This window comes from Ictidomys tridecemlineatus, chromosome 3 (assembly GCF_052094955.1).
Source record: "Ictidomys tridecemlineatus isolate mIctTri1 chromosome 3, mIctTri1.hap1, whole genome shotgun sequence".
NCBI classification, from domain to species: domain Eukaryota; kingdom Metazoa; phylum Chordata; class Mammalia; order Rodentia; family Sciuridae; genus Ictidomys; species Ictidomys tridecemlineatus.
The window spans coordinates 33016046-33039348 of record NC_135479.1 but is presented as its reverse complement, the minus strand read 5'-3'; the positions used below and the strand labels follow the sequence as shown (position 1 = coordinate 33039348).

The following is a 23303-nucleotide window of genomic DNA, read 5'->3' as shown; positions in this document are numbered from 1 at the left end:
ATGTGTGAGGCACTGGGTTCAATCCTCAGCACCACATAAAAATAAACAAATAAAATAAAGGCATTCTGTCCATCTATATCTACATCTTTTTTTAATTAACAGAAGACAAAGTATGTTTAGCACTTCATATATTTCATTGTAATTCTCACAACCACCCAATGGGGTTAATATTAAATATCCTCAGAAAAAAATTGCCTAAGATCATACATACAACCAATAAGGGGAACCAGGATCCAATCACAAGCAGTATAATTTCAGAGTCCATCACTTTTACTACTATGTTTCAGTTTTTATGTTACCATTCAATTTTATTTCAGCTTTAGAGGTAAATTATCCATCTTGGTCTTGTTCACATGTTCTTCTATTTGTTTGTAAAGCTACAAGATAAATTCCACAGTGATGCTCATAAATTACTCAGACTCATATGGTGAAAGCCTAGAGAGTAACAAAGGGATTAATTAACAAGTATGATATTCTTCTCCAAGGAATTATTTAGTGGCAGCTAGTCTCAAGAGATGGTTTGAGTTCCTTTCTTTCCAATAATCATTACATAATTAACAGAAGCAGTCTTGTCTTTAAATTTTTGTTTCTCCCAATAAACAATCTTACACAATTTCGGCCTTTGCAAATAACCATTCTACATACAAACAAAATTTTATTTTATTTTACCTTATTTATTTATTTATTTATTTATTTATTTATTTTGCAGTACTAGGGATTGAACCCAGGGGCCTTCTACCACTGAGTTGCATCCCCAGTCCTTTTGTTATATGGTCATTATTGGGGGAAAAATACACATATATAAGTATATATAAAATATACAGACAAGTATACATATACATAATACATATGTATATATAACATAAGTATATATAACATATATTTAAATATATGGCCATCACTAAAAATAAGTACATCTTCATTTACTAAAGTGTGCTTTATTAAGCAGGGTATTAATATTAAGCAAATGATAAATTACTTTGTTGCAAATAAGCCATCAATAGGAATGAATGAGCCAAGTGAGGAAGAGTTCTCTGGCAATAAGATTGAAGGAACAAGAGCTGAAGAGAATAAATGCTGTGATGTGGAACATGCTTCAGGTGAAAATGCAGAATGCTACTTCCAGTGACACTCAAACTGATGCCTCAATTTTCTTCTTGCATAACCAATTAAAGTCTGGAACCCAGAAGAAGCCGAATACGTCCAAGAGTAATCCTTACTCTCAAACTATCACCTGCCAAATCAATCTGTGGTAGGAAGCCCTGAATGTGACAGTACTCTGCCTTTAGACCAACGTTAAAAGATGAAGAAAGGAGGGGATTAGATCAGTTGGTGAGACTTTTTGATTCTTTGGCCACTTAGCCCTAATTAACAGAGAGATAGTTTACTTTAAATTATTTCCTTGCTATCCTTGTTTCTCTATCTAACTCAGTGAGACACAATCCCAGCCCCAAATTTCTTACAATTAACACAATTTACTTATGCAGCTAGAAAAATATATCTTAGAATATTAATAAAATTCATAACTTCATAGTATGATGAAAATGGTCTTTGAGACTACTGCCTACCCTCCATTTAATCCAGGGGTTTATCTTTGGCCCTATTGAAATTTTTATATATGTGATTTTTTTTTCTTTTCTGTGCTGTACCACTGAGCCACATCTCTATTCTGGTCCTATTGGTATTTCATCAATTAAACAACAACAACAACAAAAATCTAGCACTAAGTAGGTAATTAGCAGACAATTAACTGTTATTTTTATTATATGCCAAGCTGTGTATAAAGGCTAGAGCCACAAGAATTAACGGATCTAATCCCTGTCTGTGAGGAACTCATGATCTAGCAAGGGGAAAAAATCTATTACAGATCCTATTGCAATATTATATATGCTTGAAAGAAGTAACAAAGCCTACAACATTTAACTTTTGAAACAGAGTGTTTTCCACTTTCAAGGACAATCTTAGTAAAAGGTAAAAGCATTACTTAAAACTCTGAAAACAGCCAGGTGTGGTGGTGCACTCCTGTAATCCCAGCTATTTAGGAGGCTGAGACAGGAGAAATGCAAGTTCCAATCCAGCCTCAGCAATTTAGCTCAAAATAAAAAGTAAAGGGGCTGGGGTTGTGGCTCAGTGGCAGAGCACTTGCCTCGCACATGTGAGGCACTGGGTTTGATCCTCAGCACCATATAAAAATGAATAAACAAAAGAAAGATATTGCATCCATCTATAAACTAAAAAATATTTTAAAAAATAAATAAAAAATAAAAGTAAAAAGTAAAAAGGGCTGGGAATGTGGCTTAGTGGTAAAGTACCCCTGGGTTAAATTGCCAGTACAAAAAACAAAACAAAACAAAAAACAACAACAACAAAAAATACTCCGAAAACAATTTTAGGTGCTATTATTCCTTCTCAATCAACTGCAGAATTCAATTGTAGAATTCAATGTATAAGCTAACTTATGTTTCTAAACAATGTCACAGGATTTTGTTGCTGTTTTGTTTTATGTTACATTTTGTGGTGCTGGGGATTAAACCCAGCTTTTTGCACCCATGAGCTACATTTCTAGCTAATTTTTAGCAGTTTTAAAAGTGTTTTCTAAACTGGGCAGAGTGGCATACCCCTATATTCCCAGCTACTGGGGAGGCTGAGGCAGGAGGATGGGAATTCAAGGCCAGACTGGAGGATGGAAAGGATGGGAATGTAGCTCAGTGGTAGAGTGCTCCTGGATAATCCCAGTAGCTAAGTTAAAAAAAAAAATGAATAAAAGTGCTTTTTATATATGTCATCATAACAATGCAAAGAGGTAAGCAAGGCAAATAGTTCTCATTTTACAGAAAAGTACACTAAGGCTTGTTCTAATTGCTAGTAAATTCAGAATCTGATTCGGGTGGTTTAATTCTTTATCATAATGCTTTTGTAGTACACATAAAGTAGTAGACATTAGAGCTTCCAGTTATACCAGTCCAGGTGCATATACTTTATATACACAGAATACTCAATGTTTCAATACTGGAATGGCCATATATCTGGATAACAAAAAATATTAGGTATTTGCAGTCAAGGAATAGAGAATAAGCACAAATGTGAGCAATTTGCAGAGACAAGTGAATGCTATCATCAGTGTCCAAAATAAAAATTGAAGGAATTAAGAGAAGACTGTTGGGCTGGGTTGTGGCTCAGTGGTAGAGTGCTTGCCTGGCACTGGGTTTGATTCTCAGCACCACATAAAAATAAATAAATGAAGTATAAATTTTTTTAAAAAGAGGAGAATATCTGTCTATCTCTCTTTTTGGTACTGGAGACTGAACCGAGGGATACTTTACCACTGAGCTACATTCCCTGCCACTTTTTATTTTTTTATTTCGAGACAGGGTCTCACTAAGTTGGTGAGGATCTCATTAAATTGTTGAGGTTGGCCTCGAACCAATCCACCTGCCTCAATCTATGTCTCTCTCTCTCTCTTTTTTTTTTTTTAAAGAGAGAGTGAGAGAGAGAGGGGGACAGAGAGAGAGAGAGAGAATTTTAATATTTATTTATTTTTTCTTAGTTCTCAGCGGACACTACATCTTTGTTTGTATGTGGTGTTGAGGATCAAACCCGGGTCGCATGCACGCCAGGCAAGCGCACTACCACTTGAGCCACATCCCCAGCAACCTATGTCTCTTATTTGCCAGAGACTTAACATCTTAATTTACAAAGTATGTTGTAGTAATTATTTCCTGTTCTAATCTTGATTCAATGGTATTATTTGGAATACATATTCAACAAAAGTGTATTAAGCTAACATACAGGAACTTAATACAGTTCTGGGGAAACATCACACCGCCAAAACAGATTTTTGAGTTTGCAGATGTTTAATAAGATTCCTATGAAATGTTGTTAGATTTTTGAGCATCAAATACTGTCCACACATTTGAAAATAATAAATGGAAATTTTTTATAAAAGAATATTGAAATGACTTAGTATTCAGGGAGAAAATATGTTATAAGTATTTCCAACAGTGAGAATTTAAGATCTAGCTTATCCTGAATTTGATAATTGTTATGATGTTCTAGCATGCATAATTAATATGTATTTCTTTCTCTTTTTAAAAAAATTTTTTGTAGTGGTGTATAGACAGAATGCCTTTATTTTATTTATTTTGATGTGGTGCTGAGGATCAAACCCAGTGCCTCACATGGGCTAGGCAAGTGCTCTACACTGAGCCACAACCCCAGCCCAAATGACCTTTATTTTATTTTAAATATTTATTTTTTAGTTATAGGTGGACACAATATCTTTATCTTATATTTATGAGCGAGGGATCGAACCCTGTGCCTCATGCATGGTAGATGAGCACTCTGCCTCTGAGCCACAACCCAGCCCTGGTCTTAATTTTAATTTAGAAGATATACATGTTAGGGCTGGAGCTGGAGCTCAGTGGCAGAGCACTTGCCTAGCATTTGTGAGGCTCTCGGTTCGATCCTTAGCACCATATAAAAATAAACAAATAAAATAGAGGCATTGTATCCATCTATAACTAAAAATATATATATAATTAAGATCATTCATAATGACAGCTTAGATAGCTTTTTAGAGCATCTAGGTTTTGGTTTTGATTTGAGGTTTTTTGTTAAGGACACCTTTTGTAAATTAGTAAACACAACTGCAGTCTATATTGCAGATCCCCAGAATTGGACTACTATTACCATTGAAAATGCTTCTAAGGCAACAACTTGAATAGTAAAAGTTGGTCCTTGATTCCAATGGTTAAAAGCACAGTAGTAATTATGCCATCCTACAATTTAACCAGTTAAACCAAATAAGCAGTAACATGACATTTAGCCATCAACTCTTTAGATTGTGAAGTCCTAGAATTTACCATTACACTGAAATTTCAAGCAATTTTAACCCTGTGTTACACCTATCCCTAAAGGAAAGTTAAAAGCAATTAAAATAATCCAATTTCACTACATATTATACATTATGCTTGAAATGCAATGTACTCATATTATTACACAATGTTGAAGAGGCAAAGATATGGCCTGTTTTCTGGGCAATAGGTGGGCTACCTAGGATCCTTAAAGCAAGATACTCTTCCAAAATAGCCAATCTTTGTTTTCTTTCAACAACACTTCGTATCATAAACCAAAATGATTTTGTCTTTAGAAAATCCACGTGTCATTCTGGGGTGCAAGGTGGTGCTTTAAAAAAAAAAAAAAAAAAAAAAAAACAGGTGCAAGGTTTGGATCCCTGGAGACCAGGACACTCCATATCCCTGTCCTATTCAGCCCCAGCTCTAATTGTGACCTTGGGAAATATCCCAGGATCTGGGACTCGGTTTCTCTTTTTAATTATGAGGGCTAAATTATAAATGAGTGGGGATGGGACCAGCCCTCAGTCACCGTAGACAACCGGGTTGAATCTCGCTCCAGGTACACGCTGATCCTCGGCCTTGCTTGTGGCCCCAGCTCTCCCCAAGCGCTCAGCCATCGGCTTGCTAGTAGCATTGTTCCCGGTTCCCCGCCATGGGTACCCCAGGATTTGCACGGCGCTTCCCTCTTTGTGCCTTGCTGCCATGAAGGGACCTTGTGATCGTCCTCCCATCAGCTAAGAAACGATCCATCTACCCTTTATTTTCATCTTGATCTTTCTCCCCTCAGAGGACCCCTGACACCGCTACACTCCAAAGACCCCCGCCGGGGCTCTGCCACGAGACCCCCCTCCTTCCCTCCCTTCAGGAGAACTTCCCTTTACACCGCCTTCACCACCGAAGGAGCCTTCTAGTCTCACAGCCCCGTTCTTCCTCAAACTCTCACGGATTTCCATCCGGCTGCCTTTTGCGGAGCTCCAAAGGAGCCTCAGCTCTCTTCAGAAATAAAGCCTCCCCCACCTCCGCCATCGGGTTCTGGGGACCCCTCTCACCTCCACGGTGAGAGATGTGTTTACTGAGGAATCGCTGCTTCTTTCTCTGGTGCAGCAAAGTCGGGTATTTAAGCAACAAGAATGAGGTCACCAAGTACCCTCCTAGGGTGGAGAGAAGGTAAAAAGCCGCAGTGGACGACATCTCAGTCACCGTGTGGGAAGTCACCCACCTCCGGGGCCTCTGAACCCAGCTGCTGCGATCGCAACGGCTGCGGCGGCGGCGGCGGCTGCTCGAGGTCTGCTCGCCCCCAGCTGGTGCCAAGGGTGTAGCGCAGTTGTTCGTGTCAGCCCACCACGCAGGCGCAGCCCGACCCTATCGTCGGGGCAACAAAGGGGCTCCCACACGCAGGCGCGCTCCGGCTGGCAGGTACGAAAGGGCCTGCGAAGGTCCTTCGACCAGCGTCAAGCACCTAGCAGGTGGCGGAACGTGCAGAGATTTGAAGACGCTTCCTACTGAGGCAAAAACTTGGAAACCTGCCAGCTTTTTTTTTTTGGCCTTAGCTAGAACTAAAAAGGTTGTTCAAAGGGGATCCTCAGGAAACTGACCTATTTGGAAAATCTACATCAAAAGGGAAAGATTCCAGGGCGCCGTCTTAGCCCCTCCTCAAGGAAATGCAATGAATTGTTATCGATTCCTTGTGGGTACTCAAGAAATACTTGTTGATCTGCAAATTCTTTTAAAATAACGAAATTTAGGGCGGAGGATATAGCTCAATGGTAGAGCGCAGCTAGCACAAAGCCCTGGGTTCAAGACCCAGAATCCCCCCAAAATAAAACTTTGGCAAGGTTTTACCACTTCCTAGAAAGGCTGGAATTAAATTCCACAAGGCTCCTACTAGTTTCCTTTACATTTGAAAGACCCCCGTTTCCCTATCCAAGGAGAATCACACGAAACACTGGCTGCAAAAGCAAGAGGGGTTTATTGAGACACAGGCGCCTGCGGGTGCCCAGCAGAACCTCAGCCGGAGCTTTGGTGAGCTGGCACACCGGGCTTGGGGATACAGAGATTTTTATAGGGTAAAGGGGCAGTTTAAACAATAGGTTAATTTTAAACCCAGCATATAGGCTACCTAAAGGGCAAAATTGTTTTTCACTGTATGTTACTGAAAAAGAACCACATAAAAGCTACATATTTGCACTCTGGCCCTCCTGTCCCTGCTCATTCAGGCATGCCTTGGGACCTGGTCCTTTGTCCTTTCCCAACCGGTTACACCTAACTAATTATCTGAAAAACACCTCTGGTGCCTGCATAGGTTTGTGACATGCCTCGGTGGTTTTGCAACTAGGCCTGACGTTGTTGGGCTGGGGGTCTTTCATTCCCCCCTTTTTCTTGATCATGGATAGAATCTTATATCCATTGTCCTGTGTTTTTCCTGAGTCATTTCCAGCCTGGCCTCCATTTTAGATTTCACTCGGTATTAGACCCGACTTACCTAACTACACTGACTGCCTAACTCCAAATCTGGCTTCATTCCCCCCTCTAATTTGGGGAGCTCCTTACTGCTGTAAGGAAAGGGGGCAAAGATCTTTCTGGCTTCTTCAGGCTGACGAAAGGGGTGATGTTGGGGCAAGCAGTTTGGAGTCCCCTTTAAAAATCGGGTCTATCGAGTGGTCCATGATAGGCTGGAGGGCCATTTGAGTGATGGGTGGTCTATAAAAGAAACAAGAATTTATTAGTACTGGAACCATATTGATGCAGCAATAAATGCCATAGTACAGGAATATGCCAATGAGTATGATGGCAAAGACAAAGACTAACAATGTTTTCCACCAGGAAGTACCAAGAACCAGAAGCTAAGATATTGTTTCCATGATAAAGTTGCTGAGGACATGGCTTCTATCTGAGCATGTAAATCTTTAATGATATTTGTCACATTGCCAGAATTGTCAGGGATGTAAACACAACATTTAACTTTTAGGGTTACAGATGTCTTTTTCTTTAAGATATAGTCTGATAATTTAATGCCATCTGATCCTGTAAAATCCTTTTACTAGTGTAACCTCTATGTCTAATAGAGAAATCTTTAATTCTGTTACTTAGGGCTGGATAACCATACTAGCAAACATCAAGCCTACCTGCCTTGGTTAGAAATAAAGGCCTTAGATTAAAATTGTTCTAGCAGTCCCTTTGACAGTTATCAGGCATTTTTACCTAAGATTTTTTTTTTTTGCAGCCTCTAGTTTACTTATTTATGGAAGTTACATTTAACTATTATTATCATTTAAGATGTCCAGGAACAGCTGTGCTTTGGCTTTGACTGTCTTTGCTAAGTGTTTAAGATGAAGCAAGTCAAACTGACTTCTGTTTCTTTAACAGTCAGCTGAGTCTCCTTGGAGTCCTCGGGAACTTCACAGCAGCTTCTCAGTTCTGCTAGTGCCATTTGTGCTAGGATGGGTCCAGGCCTTGCTTGACCATGTGGCTTCCCTCAGAAGCATCAGGGATGTCTCCCTTCTCTGATGACCCTCCTCTTCACAGCAAATGCACTGATTGGCCTTCTGCCCTCCACTGGTCTCATTAATCTCCCTGCTCGGGAAGTTATGTGGCCTAGAGTTGCAGAGCCCTATTCCCTGATTCAGACTGACTCAGAAGGCAAGAGCCAAATTTTTAATTTTAAAACTTAATCTTAAACATCCAGCAAATAAGTCAACAGTCTTATATTAAGGGTACTGGGCTTTAGTATCTATCTCTCTATCCTGTAGGTGATAACTCCTTGTAACACATTATCTTAAATTAACCCAGGTCGTGAGCTCTTAAAGCAGTACCTTAAAACATTAATAGGCAATCCTTAGTCCATGTACGAGCAAACTACAAAACAAAACTAACTAGGGTAAAAAACATATTTAGTTTATATAATAGCTACCTAGAATTTTGGCAGAGTTATACATTATAATCCCCTGTTTGATATCCTGGCAATCGTGACAAAAACAAACTTTTGGGCACAACTTTAAATGTATTGAAATCTGGCCTAATTTTTTTCATAGTCACTTTCACACATAGTGAGATGGGACATAGAGTCTTATCTCAAGTAAGGCAGGGTTCTTCATAAATCTTAAATACTATTGATCCTTGCTTTTTAGACATCATTTTACAAAGCCTACATAAATTGTTGCTTACATGAACATTAGTTAACAAAACATAATATCACATCTAAAACATGAATTAAGGGAAGGCTGGAAGCTTTTAACCTCTTGTAGGAGAGCAGCAAAGTACTTCTGTGTTTTACAATAAAACCTTTACCCAGATTAGGCTCTCATTAATCTTAAAAATACATCTAAATTGTATCTCAGTGTAAAAAGTAACATGGAACATTATATAACTTATTGATAACAAGTCCAGTTATAGAACAAAAATGATATAAATAAATTTCCAACATGTTTTTCCTTTAAGCCTAAATTACCATACACTTTTAGAATACCAGCTTGATATAATGCTCTTTCTAAAGCTTTTACCTTACAGACTTGTATACCTGGAAGATATGAACACATTAATGACACCAATTACATTGATGTTTTTATATTAAATGGCAGGCAACCCGTCTCTTGGAAAGTTTTTCCAGATATCATCACCAGCACCTGAAGAAGATCAGAGCGAATAAAAACAGAATAAAGATAAAAATTAGAGCAAAGATCAATTTCTGGCAGAAGTTCATGCCTGGTAGTGAGCTGCAGCACTGAGTGAACTGTTCTCTTGAAGATGTTGGGGGTCCATCAGTCATCAGAGGCTGGTAGTGCCTAAGTAGAAGCTGGTTGGAAGTTTAATCTGCAATTGGATTTGAAGGAACTTCATTATGTAGAGCAAGAGAGCACAAGAAAAGTATTGAAAAATAACAGTTGTTGTTTAACCATAGTTGTGTAACTTACTCAAAAACTTATACACATAACCAATTTACATAAACCTCCTTTTGTTCACATTTTGGAACAATACTTGTAAATTTTTGAATTTAAGCAGATTATTTTATAGACATCAACATTTTATTAGGGCCGTTTTGAACACCTAGAAAAACTTATAAGCTTAATTTTAAAGACATCTTTACTTTCATCTGTTTACCCAATTTAAATTGAACCATTTGAATCACGTGAATCAAAGATATTTGGATCCATTTTTAAATTTTTCATGAGTGCTCCTCATCTGTCAATTGTCATATCACTGCAGGATATATGGACATATATACATACATACTGACATACAACATGTAACACAAGTGTAACACATAACACAATGGTGAAATGCCATACAATTTACTCTTTGGTTAAATCTAGTTTGAGTTCCCATAAAAAGACACTTTTTTTTATTTCCCTTGGGCCTGAGCTCCAAGTTGCTTCTGTTTGCATATCAGCTTAAGCCCTGGCTGAGGTCTGGAAGGAACTGGGAAAACCGGAATTCTGAGCAGAAACTTCATGTCTAAGGCATTTTAACCATAAGTTACAATTTATCTTTCTATAGGATCTTTCTTGATGGTATAAAAGCCACCATCAGAAGAAGTTTCTTCAGGATCATTAAGCCACTTTCTTTGTTCTGAAGTTTCTAAAGTAGTATTAAGTTACATTAAATCACCTGAAAAAAAAATTTACACACTACCATGTATATCTAAAATTAAACTTTGAAAATTTTCAAGACTGTTGCTAATTAATGTCATTTCAATAAGCCAGACCAACGTTTTAATTTAACATTTTTTTTCCTAAATCTTATACAGAGAGAAACAGATACCAAATCATAATTTATTATCCTTGCCCAAATCAATGCACTGTAAAACTGGAAGTTACTTGCCAACTTGGAAGTAGAGTTCTTTTAATTTTCTATCCTAAGTATTTAGGTTCTCTGGTATGAACTATCTGAAATCTTAAACTAAACAATGACTTAAACCCAACTTTTAACTGCAAGATTGTGCAATGCTTCAGAAACCCATTCAGATATCAGATTGTTACAAAAAAAACCACATTTAGCCAAAATCATCCCCAAGAAACAATCTATAATAACCTTTAAAACAGACTATTGAAAGTTACCTATGCACCTTAGGGAACCTGGGCAGATTTTACTAATTATCTCATGTCTTTCTCAGTCCTGCAACCTGAATTGCTAACATTTCTGACCTGCGAAGGGAGGGAAGCATCCAGGAGGAATGGATGCGGGGTTGGGAGTGTTGCACGGCCCATACGGAGGCAAATGTGATTGGGGCTTTATGACTGAAAGTTTGGCTCCCATCCCCAAAGCCAATTAATGCCAATGGTCGAGGGTGAGACTCAAAGGGGTCGTGATTGATTGCCCTATGTTAGTTTTAGATGAGGAGATAGAATACAGAGTCAGAAACAATAACACAACAATCACAATAACACTACAATCAGACCGAATAGAAAGAGTGCTGCGCGGCTTCAAAACAAATGGCTTAGGCAGAGAAGCCCCACCGCTGCCTACAAAACCAAATGGCTTAGGCGAAGCAGAAGCTTCGCTGCTGCCTACAAAGACCAAATGGCTTAGGCGGAGCCGGAGCTTCGCCGCTGCCTACAAAGTGATCCCTGGGACGTCTCCCAGGGTGGCAGGGGAGAAGTCTGAGTTCGTCAACTCCTTCTTAAGCTGCCCAAAATACAAAGCGACTACGCGTAATCATACAAATGCAGCGCATAGAAACAAAGCATCAGTCAAGGGTTACAAACATAGAAGTGACACCAGATGACACGACAAACACGACATGAGCTGGCCAGCTTACCTCCCAGTGATACCAGGTGGTCCTTGGGCAGGGATCCAGACGGGGTGGGGGAGGGGCTGATCTCGGTGGGACCTCCAAAATGAAAGACCCCCGTTTCCCTGTCCAAGGAGAATCACACGAAACACTGGCTGCAAAAGCAAGAGGGGTTTATTGAGACACAGGCGCCTGTGGGTGCCCAGCAGAACCTCAGCCGGAGCTTTGGTGAGCTGGCACACCGGGCTTGGGGATACAGAGATTTTTATAGGGTAAAGGGGCAGTTTAAACAATAGGTTAATTTTAAACCCAGCATATAGGCTACCTAAAGGGCAAAGTTGTTTTTCACTGTATGTTACTGAAAAAGAACCACATAAAAGCTACATATTTGCACTCTGGTCCTCCTGTCCCTGCTCATTCAGGCATGCCTTGGGACCTGGTCCTTTGTCCTTTCCCAACTGGTTACACCTAACTAATTATCTGAAAAACACCTCTGGTGCCTGCGTAGGTTTGTGACATGCCTCGGTGGTTTTGCAACTAGGCCTGACGTTGTTGGGCTGGGGTCTTTCACATTCTACACATTCCAAACTACTAAAACACGAATAGCAACATTTCAATGCAAAACAATTCAAAGCCCAGGGTTTTGTTGTTTTATTTTTTACTTTTCAAGCTCCTGGGGTCAAGCAGTCCTCCTGTAGCTGGGACTACAGGCAAGTGCCACTGAACCCAGATACTCCTGTCTTGTTTGTTTTGGTACCAGGAAATGAACCCAGGGGCCCTTAACCTCTGAGCCACTCTGAGCCACATCCCCAGGCCTTTTTATTTTAATTTTTTAATTTTGAGACACGGTCTCGCCAAGTTGCTTAGGGCCTGGTAAAGTTACTGAGGCTGGCTTTGAATTTGCGATACTCCTGCCTCAACCTCCCAAGCCCGTCCTACACATTTACATATATATTATATAGAAATACATACATACACACATATATACATATATAAATAATAACAGCTTTAAAAGTAGCAAGATGTGTTAAATACTATTATTTTATACATGTTGAAACTAAAATAGACAATTCTATTGGTCCTGCATTTCAAAATCAACGTGTCTAGGAAAAGATAATTACACTAAAGTTTTGGTAGTCTTTCATATAGTTACTAGTAACATGTCACCAATTAGATGGTGATGTGATGGTAAATCACCATTTGATGCTGGTACAAGTTACCATGCACTGATAAGATTAGTATCACTTAGCCAATTGTTTCACTGTATAGGAATTTTAGAAGAATATCATGCAATAATATCTTGGATTAAAGTGTTAAATCTTGTGAAGTAGCTCAAGTCTATAATCCCAGTCACCTTGGAGGCTGAAACAAAAGGATTCGACCTGTCTCTAAAAGTGGGAAGAGGGGAGGGCAGCTGGGGATGTAGTTCAGTGGTAAAGATCCCCTGGGATCAAGTCCCAGTACCCCCACCCCCCAAAATTAAAAGTTTAGTTAGATAACATTAATTTGAAATATGGTATTGGGAGAGGGGAGGCTGGAGATGAGGCTCAATAGTACAGGTTTAGCTTCCTAGCTTGCAGGTCTTGTGTTCCATCACCCAAATCAGAAAGAAAGGGCGGGGGGGGGGGGAATCTTATCAGTCTAAGAATGAAATAATAAGAACAAAAAAATCTAATTAGGTATTAGAATTATGAGACAAACAAATGTGTTGTTTTTGCAATCAGTCTTCATATCGTGGATCACCTAACTTTATTATTTATTTATTTATTTGCAGCACTGAGGATCAAACCCAGGGCCTCCTACATGCCAGGAAAATGATCTACAATTCAGCCACATCCCCAATTCCCCAGTTCTTATTTTGGAAATAATTTCTGGAATTTTTTTTTTCCTGGAGCAGTGTCTTAAGGATAATCCTGGTTAAAATATAATTTTAGCAAAAACAGTTTTGGCTCAACATGATTATGCAATATTCAGTTATGATAGAAATATGTATTATCATGGACAGTGAAACAGAAACAAGAGAAAACAGAGGTATCAACATGTATTTTATGGCTTTTTTCTAGAACATCAAATTTTTATTAGCAAGAATAACCCCATTTAAAATAAATATCAACAAAATAACGAAACAGTAGAACAATTATTGTCCAAATACTGAACTCCTATAACCAAAACAGTTTGGGATTTGGAAACAGTGTACACATACTTAAAAAAGAATTCCCCACATAGTAAAAACAAAACCAGCTTAAGTTTAGGACTGAACTGGCTGGAAAATTCTTATTGTGTCACTGCTTTAAGAACCCCACGGAGCACCTTATAGCTCATTAACTGCACATTTTCCTTAGGAGGGAAACAAGGTCCTCTCTCAGTCACATATGCATAAGGAAATCTCAAAACCCAAAGGCCATCTGGTGGGAGGGTGATTTCTTGTTTTTCTGGATAAAATACTGGACATGGTGGTGGACCTGGTTGAACCTGAAAAACATAAGTAATATAATTATTTTTTGTTTCTCAAGAAACACCAAAAAGATAAGTACTTCCAACAAATGATAGGTTCAAAGAGTATGTAAGAGGCAGATGTAGATGCATATGCTGATACACCCCTGTTATCGCAGTTATGCAGAAGTTTGGGTCAGGGTAGCAAATTTGAGTCCAGTCTCAGTAACCTAGTAAGACCATGCCTCAAAATCAAAGTTTCAGCCTGGTGCAGCGGCACATGCCTTTAATCCTAGCAGCTTGGGAGGCTAAGACAGAAGGATACCAAGTTCAAAGCCAGCCTCAATAAAAGTGAGGTGCTAAGCAACTCAGTGAGACCCCTGTCTCTTAAATAAAATACAAAATAAAGCTGGAGAATATGGCTCAGTGGGTTGAGTACCCCTGAGTACATTCCCCAGCACTGCCCTCCCCCAACACACATACACAAAAAGTTGAGAAACAAAGTGTCATCCCTGTCCTCTCTGAGGGCCTACTCACTCCCTTGAGGGTGCCCCCATCGATTACTTTCTTCTTTCTTTCTAATAAACTTAGATGTACTTTTTAAGTCTTATATTTTGCTTGAAATCCCCTAATGCAAGAGCACAAGAGGGAGAATACACTTCAATCTCTGGTAAAATCTTATTGCTCTCCATTATCACATATAAGAGTAGGCAGAAAGGAGCTGGGATTAGTGGTAGAGTACATGCTTAACGTGTGCAAGGCCCTGGGTTTAGCTCCGAGCACACACACCTAATAAATAAATAAAAAGAGATTAAGCAGATATGAGTACACACCTAATTCATATTTAATATTACATTATTTATTCTCAAATATTATCCTGATTTTTCTACTGAGTTTTTAACTTCAAGCTCTATTTTTGAACCAAATTATGTGAACTAATGGAATAAACTAATTGAAATACCTAGCATTTTCCAGTTTTCATAAGGATGGATAAAATAAAATGCCACAATTTCTATTTTTAATTTTTTTTCTTTTTAAAAGAAAAGGTTTCATTCATTATGTTGTCTTGGCTGGCTCCAAACTCCTAGGTTCGGGTGATTCTCTTGCCTCAGCCTCCCTAGTAGGTACAGGCATGATCTATTCTGCTGGGCTCCCACAATTTCTCTTTTAAGAAACAGAATATCAGGACTGGAATTGTGGCTCAGTGGTAAAGTGCTTGCCTAGCACATGTAAGACCCTAGGTTTAATCCTCAGCACCACATAAAAATAAATTAGGACTGGGGCTGTGGCTCAAAAGTAGCACACTTGCCTGGCATGGGTGAGGCACTGGGTTTGATTCTCGGCACCACAAATAAATAAATAAAATAAATATATAAAGGTCTATCAACAATTTAAAAATATATATATTTATATTTTTATTTATATATATATTTATTTATATTTAGTTAATTTTTAATTAACTAAATAAATGTATTGTGTCCATTACAACTAAAAATTAAAAAACAAAAAAGAAACAAAATATTAAGCCAAGCAAGGTGGCACATACCTGTAACCCCAATAACTCAGGAGGCTAAGGCAGGAGGATCACAAGTTCAAGGCCAGCCTCAGCAACTTAGCAACATCCTAAGCAACTTAGGAAGATTCTGTCTCAAAATAAAAACTAAAATGGACTGGGGATATAGCTTAGTTGTAAAGCTCCCCTGGGTTCAATCCCAGTATTAAAAAAAAAAGGTAAAAAAGGTACTTATATTTAAAATATGTGTTTAATGAAATAATTTTGATATTATATAGTAGTTTTAAAAAAATAATCAAAACAAGCATCGATATTTTTTTTTTTTTTTTGAGGGCAGGGAGGGTTGCACTTCTTACCTGAGGCATTAGTATTATCTGCAAAGGAGCATCAGGAACCACAACAAAAAGCCTCATAAGTTGAGCATAATGTGGTTTTAGCCCTCTACCCTGAGATGATGACAGAATATATAAGGGCATATCACTATTTAGGGCTTTTAAAGCTGACTCCTTTGGCCCACTACCCATCACTTTCATTATTTTGTCAGGTCCCGAGCACATGAATCTTCGACCTCGAGAGTCTTCATATTCAAAGCCCACAAAAGCTCGAGCTATGTCATCTCGGCGCCTTCCTCTTCCCATTACAACTGCACTTCTCTTTCCAGGAATAGCTTTATTTGGAGCAGGCCAAGAATTTGTGTCTAAGTCGCCTTCATCTTCAGCTCTAGTCCTGATGACAATATCCCAAGGCATAAGATAGTTTGTTCCTGGAATGAAGCCCTGTTGATCCAAACCTGTATGAAAGTTATAAGACTTAGCAGGGCCCAGTTTAACCAAAGACCAGCTGGAGAATTTGGGTAGGAGACCTTTTGGGCAATTTGAATGTAGCATGCCTGGGAGATACTCAACTGTGGATGCCTGTCGATCTACCAAATTTGGTCTCTTCTCAGATTTTACTTCTCCTTGACCATGAACTTCCGGATTGTCTCCTCCTGCTTGGGGATCAGCTGGATAGGTACCTAAACTATCTGTGGATTGGCCCAAACTCAAAGCTAAACTCAGACTTGTGCTCTCTCCTTGAGTTTGAGGTTCTTTTTCTTTAAGTTTATCAGAATCTGAATCTGGAGGAGCAGGAGAGGATTCATTTTTGGCAGGGGCAGGATCTGGAGTACTGGGTTCAAATACTGGGAAATTGATATGATCCAATTTTCCACAACATTTTTCTTCCAGAAGCTATAGAAAGGGGAAAAAAAAAAGTCCTGTAAATTTTTAATTTAAAATAACATTCTTCACCCTAACAAGTTAAGATCCATAATATGTGATAAGTACATGTAAAGAACCTGCTCTTGTTTATATATCATGCTGCAGTTCTGTTTTTCTAAGTATTCTGCTTCTGAAAATATGTACTTTTATTCAGATATTTAACAAAAAAAAAGAAGAAAAGAAAAAAAAGTCAGAGGAGAGGAAGAAGAAAAAAATGAAGTCTACCTGATAAAAGTCATAGTTAGCTGCCTTGATATCAAAGGGATCATCTCGAGGTGCCTGTTTCCTTCCACAGTTACATGCACCAGTAGATCGAGCACGGCTATTGTGATACAGAACAGGAGGGTTTCTATCAGCCTCTGGTTTTTCTCCTGGAAAACAGAACAGTCACTATAATTTCATAAACCTGGGCAGAATCAAGGTTCCTTTGCATTCTGTAACATGGAGCCCCCAAATTCTCCAAATAGTTCTTTGGAAATAAGAACACACACACACTCACTTTGACTAAATAATAGAAGAAGTGTAAGCTACATAAAATATATTTTTAGTCTTGTTTTTTGTGGTGCTGGGAATGATACCTAGGGCCTTTTGCATGCTATACAAGCAATCTAACACTGAGCTACATTCCCAGTCCTAATTTAAAATTCCGAGCTTCTCAGTTTTTTCCTCTACTGTCACAATTACAATGACTTAACACTTCACTGTATTCATTTTAATGCAAAAAATACTCCAAAATAAAAAATTTAATACAAAAAAATCTGAAGCTGGGCTGGGGTTGTGGTTCAGCGATAGAGCACTTGCCCTGCACCTGTGAGGCACTGGGTTTGATCCCTAGCACCATATAAAAAATAAAAAATAGAGACTGTAGCTCAGTGGTAAAGCGATTGCCTCCCAGGTGTGAGGCCCTGGGTTTGATCCTCAGCCACATAAAAATAAATAAATAAAGATACTGTGTCCATCTTCAACTAAAATATTTTTTAAATGATAAATAAAAATTAAAAATAAACAAAATAAAAGTATTCTGTCAATCTAACATATACATGTATGTGTGTGTATGTATATGTATGTGTGTGTGTGTGTATATACATACACACACACACATAAAAAACATCTAAAGCCAGATGCAGTGGCACACGCTTGTAATCCCAGTAGGTTGGGAGGCTGACACAAGAGGATTACAGGTTCAAAGCCAGCCTGAGCAACAGAGAGGTGCTAAGCAGCTCAGTGAGACCTTGTCTCCAAATAAAATACAAAATAGGGCTGGGGATGTGGCTCAGTGGCCAAGTACCCCTGAGTTCAATCCCTGGCACACCACCCCCCAAAAATCTGAAGCTTTGTACTACTTAATAATTATCATAAGGAAAATAAGAAATTAATCATGGCTGATATTTCCATTTCCAGCAGGAGATAAAACTTACAGCTGATTCACCTATATTTCTACAGGGCTCTTTAAAAAAATATGAATACATAGTAAATAAACCACCTGAAACAAGAATAAAAACATAGCTCAAAGTTATGATTTCAAAATGCTGAAAAAAATTTGGCTACCTGATTTAGGTAATGAGTGAAATTTATGTACACAGTGTTGATCAGTTAAACTCCTCTCCTCACAGAGCTGATGGCCATTGCTCCAAAATTTGTAGCAGTCCTCATGCAATTGCATGGCATATTTATGAAAGGCTGGACCTCTAGCATGTTGACTGTATACTCGTAGAGCCTGGGCAAGTTGATTCTTATGGACAGTCATTGTATAATTGTGAGGCAAATTTGACTGGTAGGCACTATGAGCCATGGGTAAAGCTTTTTGGCACCGATTTTCTGAGAATTTTGTGTCAATATCCAAAAAACCTTCCAAGACTTTAATACTGCTTAAAATCTTTGATGTTAACTCCCCAGTGGGTGATCCCAAGTCCTCTTCTTTTCCATCAATAGCCACTTCATAGAGTTTTGCAGCTGCTGAGATCCACTTCTGATAAGTGGGAAGCTCAAAATGAGAAGGTTGTGGGTTCCTCCCCACACTGTCATCAAAACCTTTCTTGCTTAGGACCAGTTCCACATGTTGCCAAAGGAATTCTCGAAGAGTGAAATCCACTAGCTGGCCTGAAGAACTGGAAGCACTGCTATCAATGTGGAAGGAAAGTTGTTGTCGGCTATGCTGCCTCATCACCTGATATCGCCTAGGCCCAGAAAGGGGTGCAGGCACCAGCAAAGATTCGGAGTCTTTCACCGTACAATGACTCCTTAGTTGGTCCAGCAACATGCCTACTGGGTCTTCTTCCTGGCTGCCAGGGACTATGTACACAAAAGCTTGATTGGCAGGTACAGTAAAGAGGCAGTTGATACTTTGATTAGTCAAGACTCGACTCTTACGGAAGATTCTATAGATCTGATCCTCCAGGGCATGCTGCAGTCTTCTTTTGGGAGAATGCTTCTTGGGCTTGTCTGGATGAGCTGTGTCTTGGTTTCGAGGGGGTTCTACCTTGAGTGCTCCATTGAGTTGAAAGAGGAAAAGAAGTCTAGGTGGACAAGGTCGGCAGTTTAGCTTCCAGTCTTTGCCAACTGGACAATCCTTAATAGCTGCTTTGAGGAGGGGCAGTACTTTCTGTCTTAGCCCATCCAGTGCTCTGAATACTCGATCATAAGTTATATCAAAAGAACAAGTGGGATGGACAAGGAGCAAGATGTGACAGACGGAGAAAAGGTAAAGGAGACTGAGGCATTGTAACTTCTCCTGATGCTTCCAGAACTCATGTGCTTCTGCATGAGGTAAAGAGAGGCCTCCTCCAGCTTCCCCACTCTGAAGAGCCCGACAAGCCCGCAAAAGCTGGGAATTGTCACAGATAGAAGTGAGAAGAAGATACAGAACTTTGCTTTCCTGATTGTAATAGGCCTGCAGAAGGCTGAAGTCCTGAGAACCTGGCTCAGTTCGGTTGCCTTCCACGGCGGCTACACCTCCCCGAACTGGATCCCCGGCTGCAGCCCCCGGGTCCCCGGCTCCACCTGCTTCGCCGACAGCACCAGTTTCGGTCTTGGTTCCAGGTCCCGGATCCCCGGGGTCTTGGTGGCGAAAGAGGGGGAAAACCTGTCGGTCGCACACCGTGTTCACAAGAGAGAACTTCTCGGAATTCAGGCGCAGAGCTGTCTTGCCAAAGATTCCCACTACGCAGATCTCATCCTCTCGCCAAGGAGGCTCCGGTGCGCCAGCCGCGTTCCCTCCGCCTTCGGGAGGGGACCCCCCGGGACTTTCAGAGCTCATCCAGGCTGAGGCTCCCATTAGAAGCTCTCGCAAACTGACAGGACCCGCCATGGTGGAGCGTCTTCTTTCAACTCCTTCCGGTCCTCCCAGTAAACCCAACCGGCTCCCGTCCAACGGCGAAATAGTTCTTCCGCTTACTCTGTTCTTGCTCCTCTCTCACTTTGGTTCCGCCGCCAGCTCCTCCTTTTTTATGCCGTGGTGTTCCCAAATTCTACATTTCCTCAATTTGAGACCCTAAATCGAAATTTCTTTAATTTCAATTGAGATGTAAGGAAGACAATTGGAGGCAGTTCGCATTTCAAAGAATACGAAAACGCTACTAAAGAAGAGTGTCAAGGGGCTGGATTTATGGTTCAGAGGTGTGCTCGCCTAGCATGCTTGAGGCACTGAGTTCATCCTCAGCACCTCATAAATGTAAAATATATTGTGTCCACTTAAAACTGAAAAAATAAATATTAAAGAAAAAAAGGAGTGTCAAATGATTTCTATCAGTAGCAAAGATGTTCAGCTGGGCTCGGTGCACGGCCTGAAGTGCCACCCTTAGACTGAAACATGAGGATCACTTGATCCCAGGAGTTCGGGGCCAGCTTGGTCAACAAAGGGAGAGACCTCGTCAGGAAGGAAGGGGTTTGGGAAGGACGAAGGGTGGTGGTGGTGGGGTGTTTGAGGGAGAAAGAAATTGGGGAGGTAGGGGTTGGGGATTTAGCTCGGTGCGATTGCCTAGCACCCTCAACCTTGGGGGTGGAGGGATGAGGAAGGGAAGGAGAAAGGGAGGGAGGACTTCATTTTATGGAAACTTATTATCCAAGATGTAGAATTACCAGGCGAGATGTTGCACGCCTGTAATCCCAGCGATGCTGGAGGTTGAGAAAGTAGGATCTCAAATTCAAACGCCAGCCTCAGCAATTTAGCGAGGCCCTAAGCAATTTAGGGGGACCCTGCCCTTATATAAAATATTTAAAAAGGGCTGGGATATGCCTTAGTGGTTGAGCGCCCCTAAATTCAATTTCTGGTGTGTGTGGGGGGATGATGTAGAATTGCCACCCCTTCCACACCCAGATCTATGCATTTTGGCCAAATCTAGATGAGTTTATACACTTTACAGTTTAAGAATCACCACTCTAGGAGCATCTTTCAAAGCAAGGTGAAAGGAGGAATTAGTTTATATCAAAGGAAAAGAAACCAGTGATTTTTGAAACATTTGTGGAGAAAAGCTTAAAATAATTTCTCAGACTTGGAAGAATATGTACTAAAATGTTAGCTGTGGTGGGATTTGTTTATTAGATTGTTTATTTATTTATTTATTTTGCGGTTCTGAGGATTAAACCAAGGGCCTCATGCATACTATACCACTGAGCTACACCTCCAGACCTGCCTTTTTTTCCCAAGGGAGGGGGTGTCTCACTATGTTGCCCAGGCTGTTAATTATTTAACAGTTTTTGTTGTTGTTACTGCTGGGTCTTTTTGAGTGTGTGTGTGTGTGTGTGTGTGTGTGTGTGTGTGTGTGTGTGAGAGAGAGAGAGAGAGAGAGAGAGAGAGAGAGAGAGAGAGAGACTAAGAATTGAACCCAGGGACTCCAGCACTAAGCTACATCCCCAGCCAAATTTTATTTGTTTATTTGAGACAAGGTCTTGCTGAATTGCTTTGAGCCTTACTAAATTGCTGAGGCTGGCCTTGAATTTGAGATCCTTCTGGCTCAGCCTCCCAAGTGGCTGAGATTACAAGTGTGTGCCACATATCGCAGCCCGGTCCTGGAATTGAACCCAGGGCCTCATGCATGCTAGGCTAGTATGCTATTCTACTGAACTATATTCCCAGCCCAAATTCATTTTTGGTTATTTATTTATTGATTTTTGTGGTCCTGGGGATTGAACCCAGGGGCTCTCTACCCTTGAGCCACATCCCCAGCTCTTTTTATTTTTTGAGACAGGGGCTCACTAAATTGACAAAGCTGGCCTAGGAATTTGTGATCCTCCTGTGTCAGCCTCCCCAGTAATTTGGGATTACAGGCATGGGCTACTGTGACTGCCCCATCCCCTGCCTTTTTTGCTTCTACATATCCAAATCCTTTCTTTGAAGTAACATGAAAAATTCTGTATGTTTATTCAAATAAATTAAGTTGTGATTCACACCTTGTAGATTATTCTAGATGTTCAGTATGTGACTTGTTCACATAAGATCATTTTAAAATTATTTGATTTATAAATCCAGCAAAAATGTAGTATATAGTATATTAACTACACACATGAATATATACAGGTTTTCCCAAGTAAATAAGATAGTTAAGCACTCTTAAAGAAAATAGGAGCAACAGAAAGTCTCATACTTTACTGAAAAGACTGTGGGTTAATACTACCACTTGGGAAACCAGTTTGGAAGTATCTAAAAAAATGAAAAATATGTACACTTTATAATCTAGCAGTTTCATCCCTTGATAGCTATACTAGAATAACACTTGTACATATGTACATGTTCAAGAACATTCATAATGGCATATGTGATTCATAATAGTAAAAACTCTAAACTAGTCTAATGTTCATTAACAATAGAATAAATTAAATATTTTCAGGTAGCAAAATAAATGACTTCTAGCACTATATTGGTTATATGGTTAATTTGTGTGTGTGTGTGTGTGTGCACATGTGGGTGGTATTGGGAATGAAACCCAGGGACTTTTGAATGCAAGCACTCTACCACTGAGCTATATTCTCAGCCCCACATGGTTAAATCTTTTTTTTTTTGAGAGAGAGAGAGAGAGAGAATTTCAATATTCATCCTCTAGCTATTGGCGGACACAACATCCCTGTCTGCATGCGGTGCTGAGGACCAAACTGGGCCACATGCGTGCCAGGCGAGCTCACCACCCCTGGAGCCACATCCCCAGCCCCATAAATCTTAAGAATAAATGCTAATGAGCTATGCCTGGTGGTGCATGCTTGTAATCTCAACGACTCAGGAGGCTGAGGCAGGAGGTTCCCAAGTTCAAAATCAGTCTCAGCAATTAAGCAAGGCCCTGAGCAACTTAGTGACACCCTATCTCAAAAATAAAATACAAAAAGGGCTGGGGATATGGCTCAGTGGTTAAGCAACCGTGGGTTCAATACCTAGGACTCTCCTTCCCCCTCCACCAAAAAACAAACAAAAAAAAACTAATGAAAGAAGCCAGAAAGAAAACAATATTGTCATATCATTGATTTACATGGAGTCCCAATCTAAGCAAAATAAACCATAGTATTTAGGGATGCATACTTAGAAAGTA

General features: G+C 39.9%; 2 protein-coding genes across 5 annotated transcripts in view; both read right to left on the bottom strand.

Annotated features, from left to right (window-relative positions):
* Positions 1 to 6182, bottom strand: part of Gdpd1 (glycerophosphodiester phosphodiesterase domain containing 1) — a 47745-nt gene extending 41563 nt beyond the window's left edge. Inside the window, exon 1 of one of the 3 annotated variants that reach the window (XM_040269064.2) lies at positions 5906 to 6182. In XM_040269064.2, coding sequence (XP_040124998.1) covers positions 5906 to 6047 — 142 coding nt within the window. In that variant the 5' untranslated portion in view covers positions 6048 to 6182. The remainder of the gene's footprint in view (positions 1 to 5905) is intronic. The other 2 variants (XM_040269063.2, XM_005321562.5) reach the window with 2 other exon arrangements.
* Positions 6183 to 6806: 624 nt separating this feature from the next.
* Positions 6807 to 20148, bottom strand: Smg8 (SMG8 nonsense mediated mRNA decay factor). 2 transcript variants are annotated; one of them, XR_013436155.1, is made up of 5 exons: positions 18337 to 20148; positions 17014 to 17159; positions 15886 to 16758; positions 11611 to 14055; positions 6807 to 9665 (listed from the first exon to the last, which is right to left on the bottom strand). XR_013436155.1 is itself a non-coding variant. In XM_005321563.3 (4 exons), the coding sequence occupies exons 1-4, from the start codon at positions 20093 to 20095 to the stop codon at positions 13858 to 13860; spliced, it is 2976 nt and encodes a 991-aa protein (XP_005321620.1). In that variant the 5' UTR covers positions 20096 to 20148; the 3' UTR covers positions 6807 to 13857. The 2 variants fall into 2 exon arrangements, 1 of the variants encoding a protein (XP_005321620.1); XM_005321563.3 differs by having other exon boundaries at positions 6807 to 14055.
* Between the last annotated feature and the right edge of the window lie 3155 nt (positions 20149 to 23303).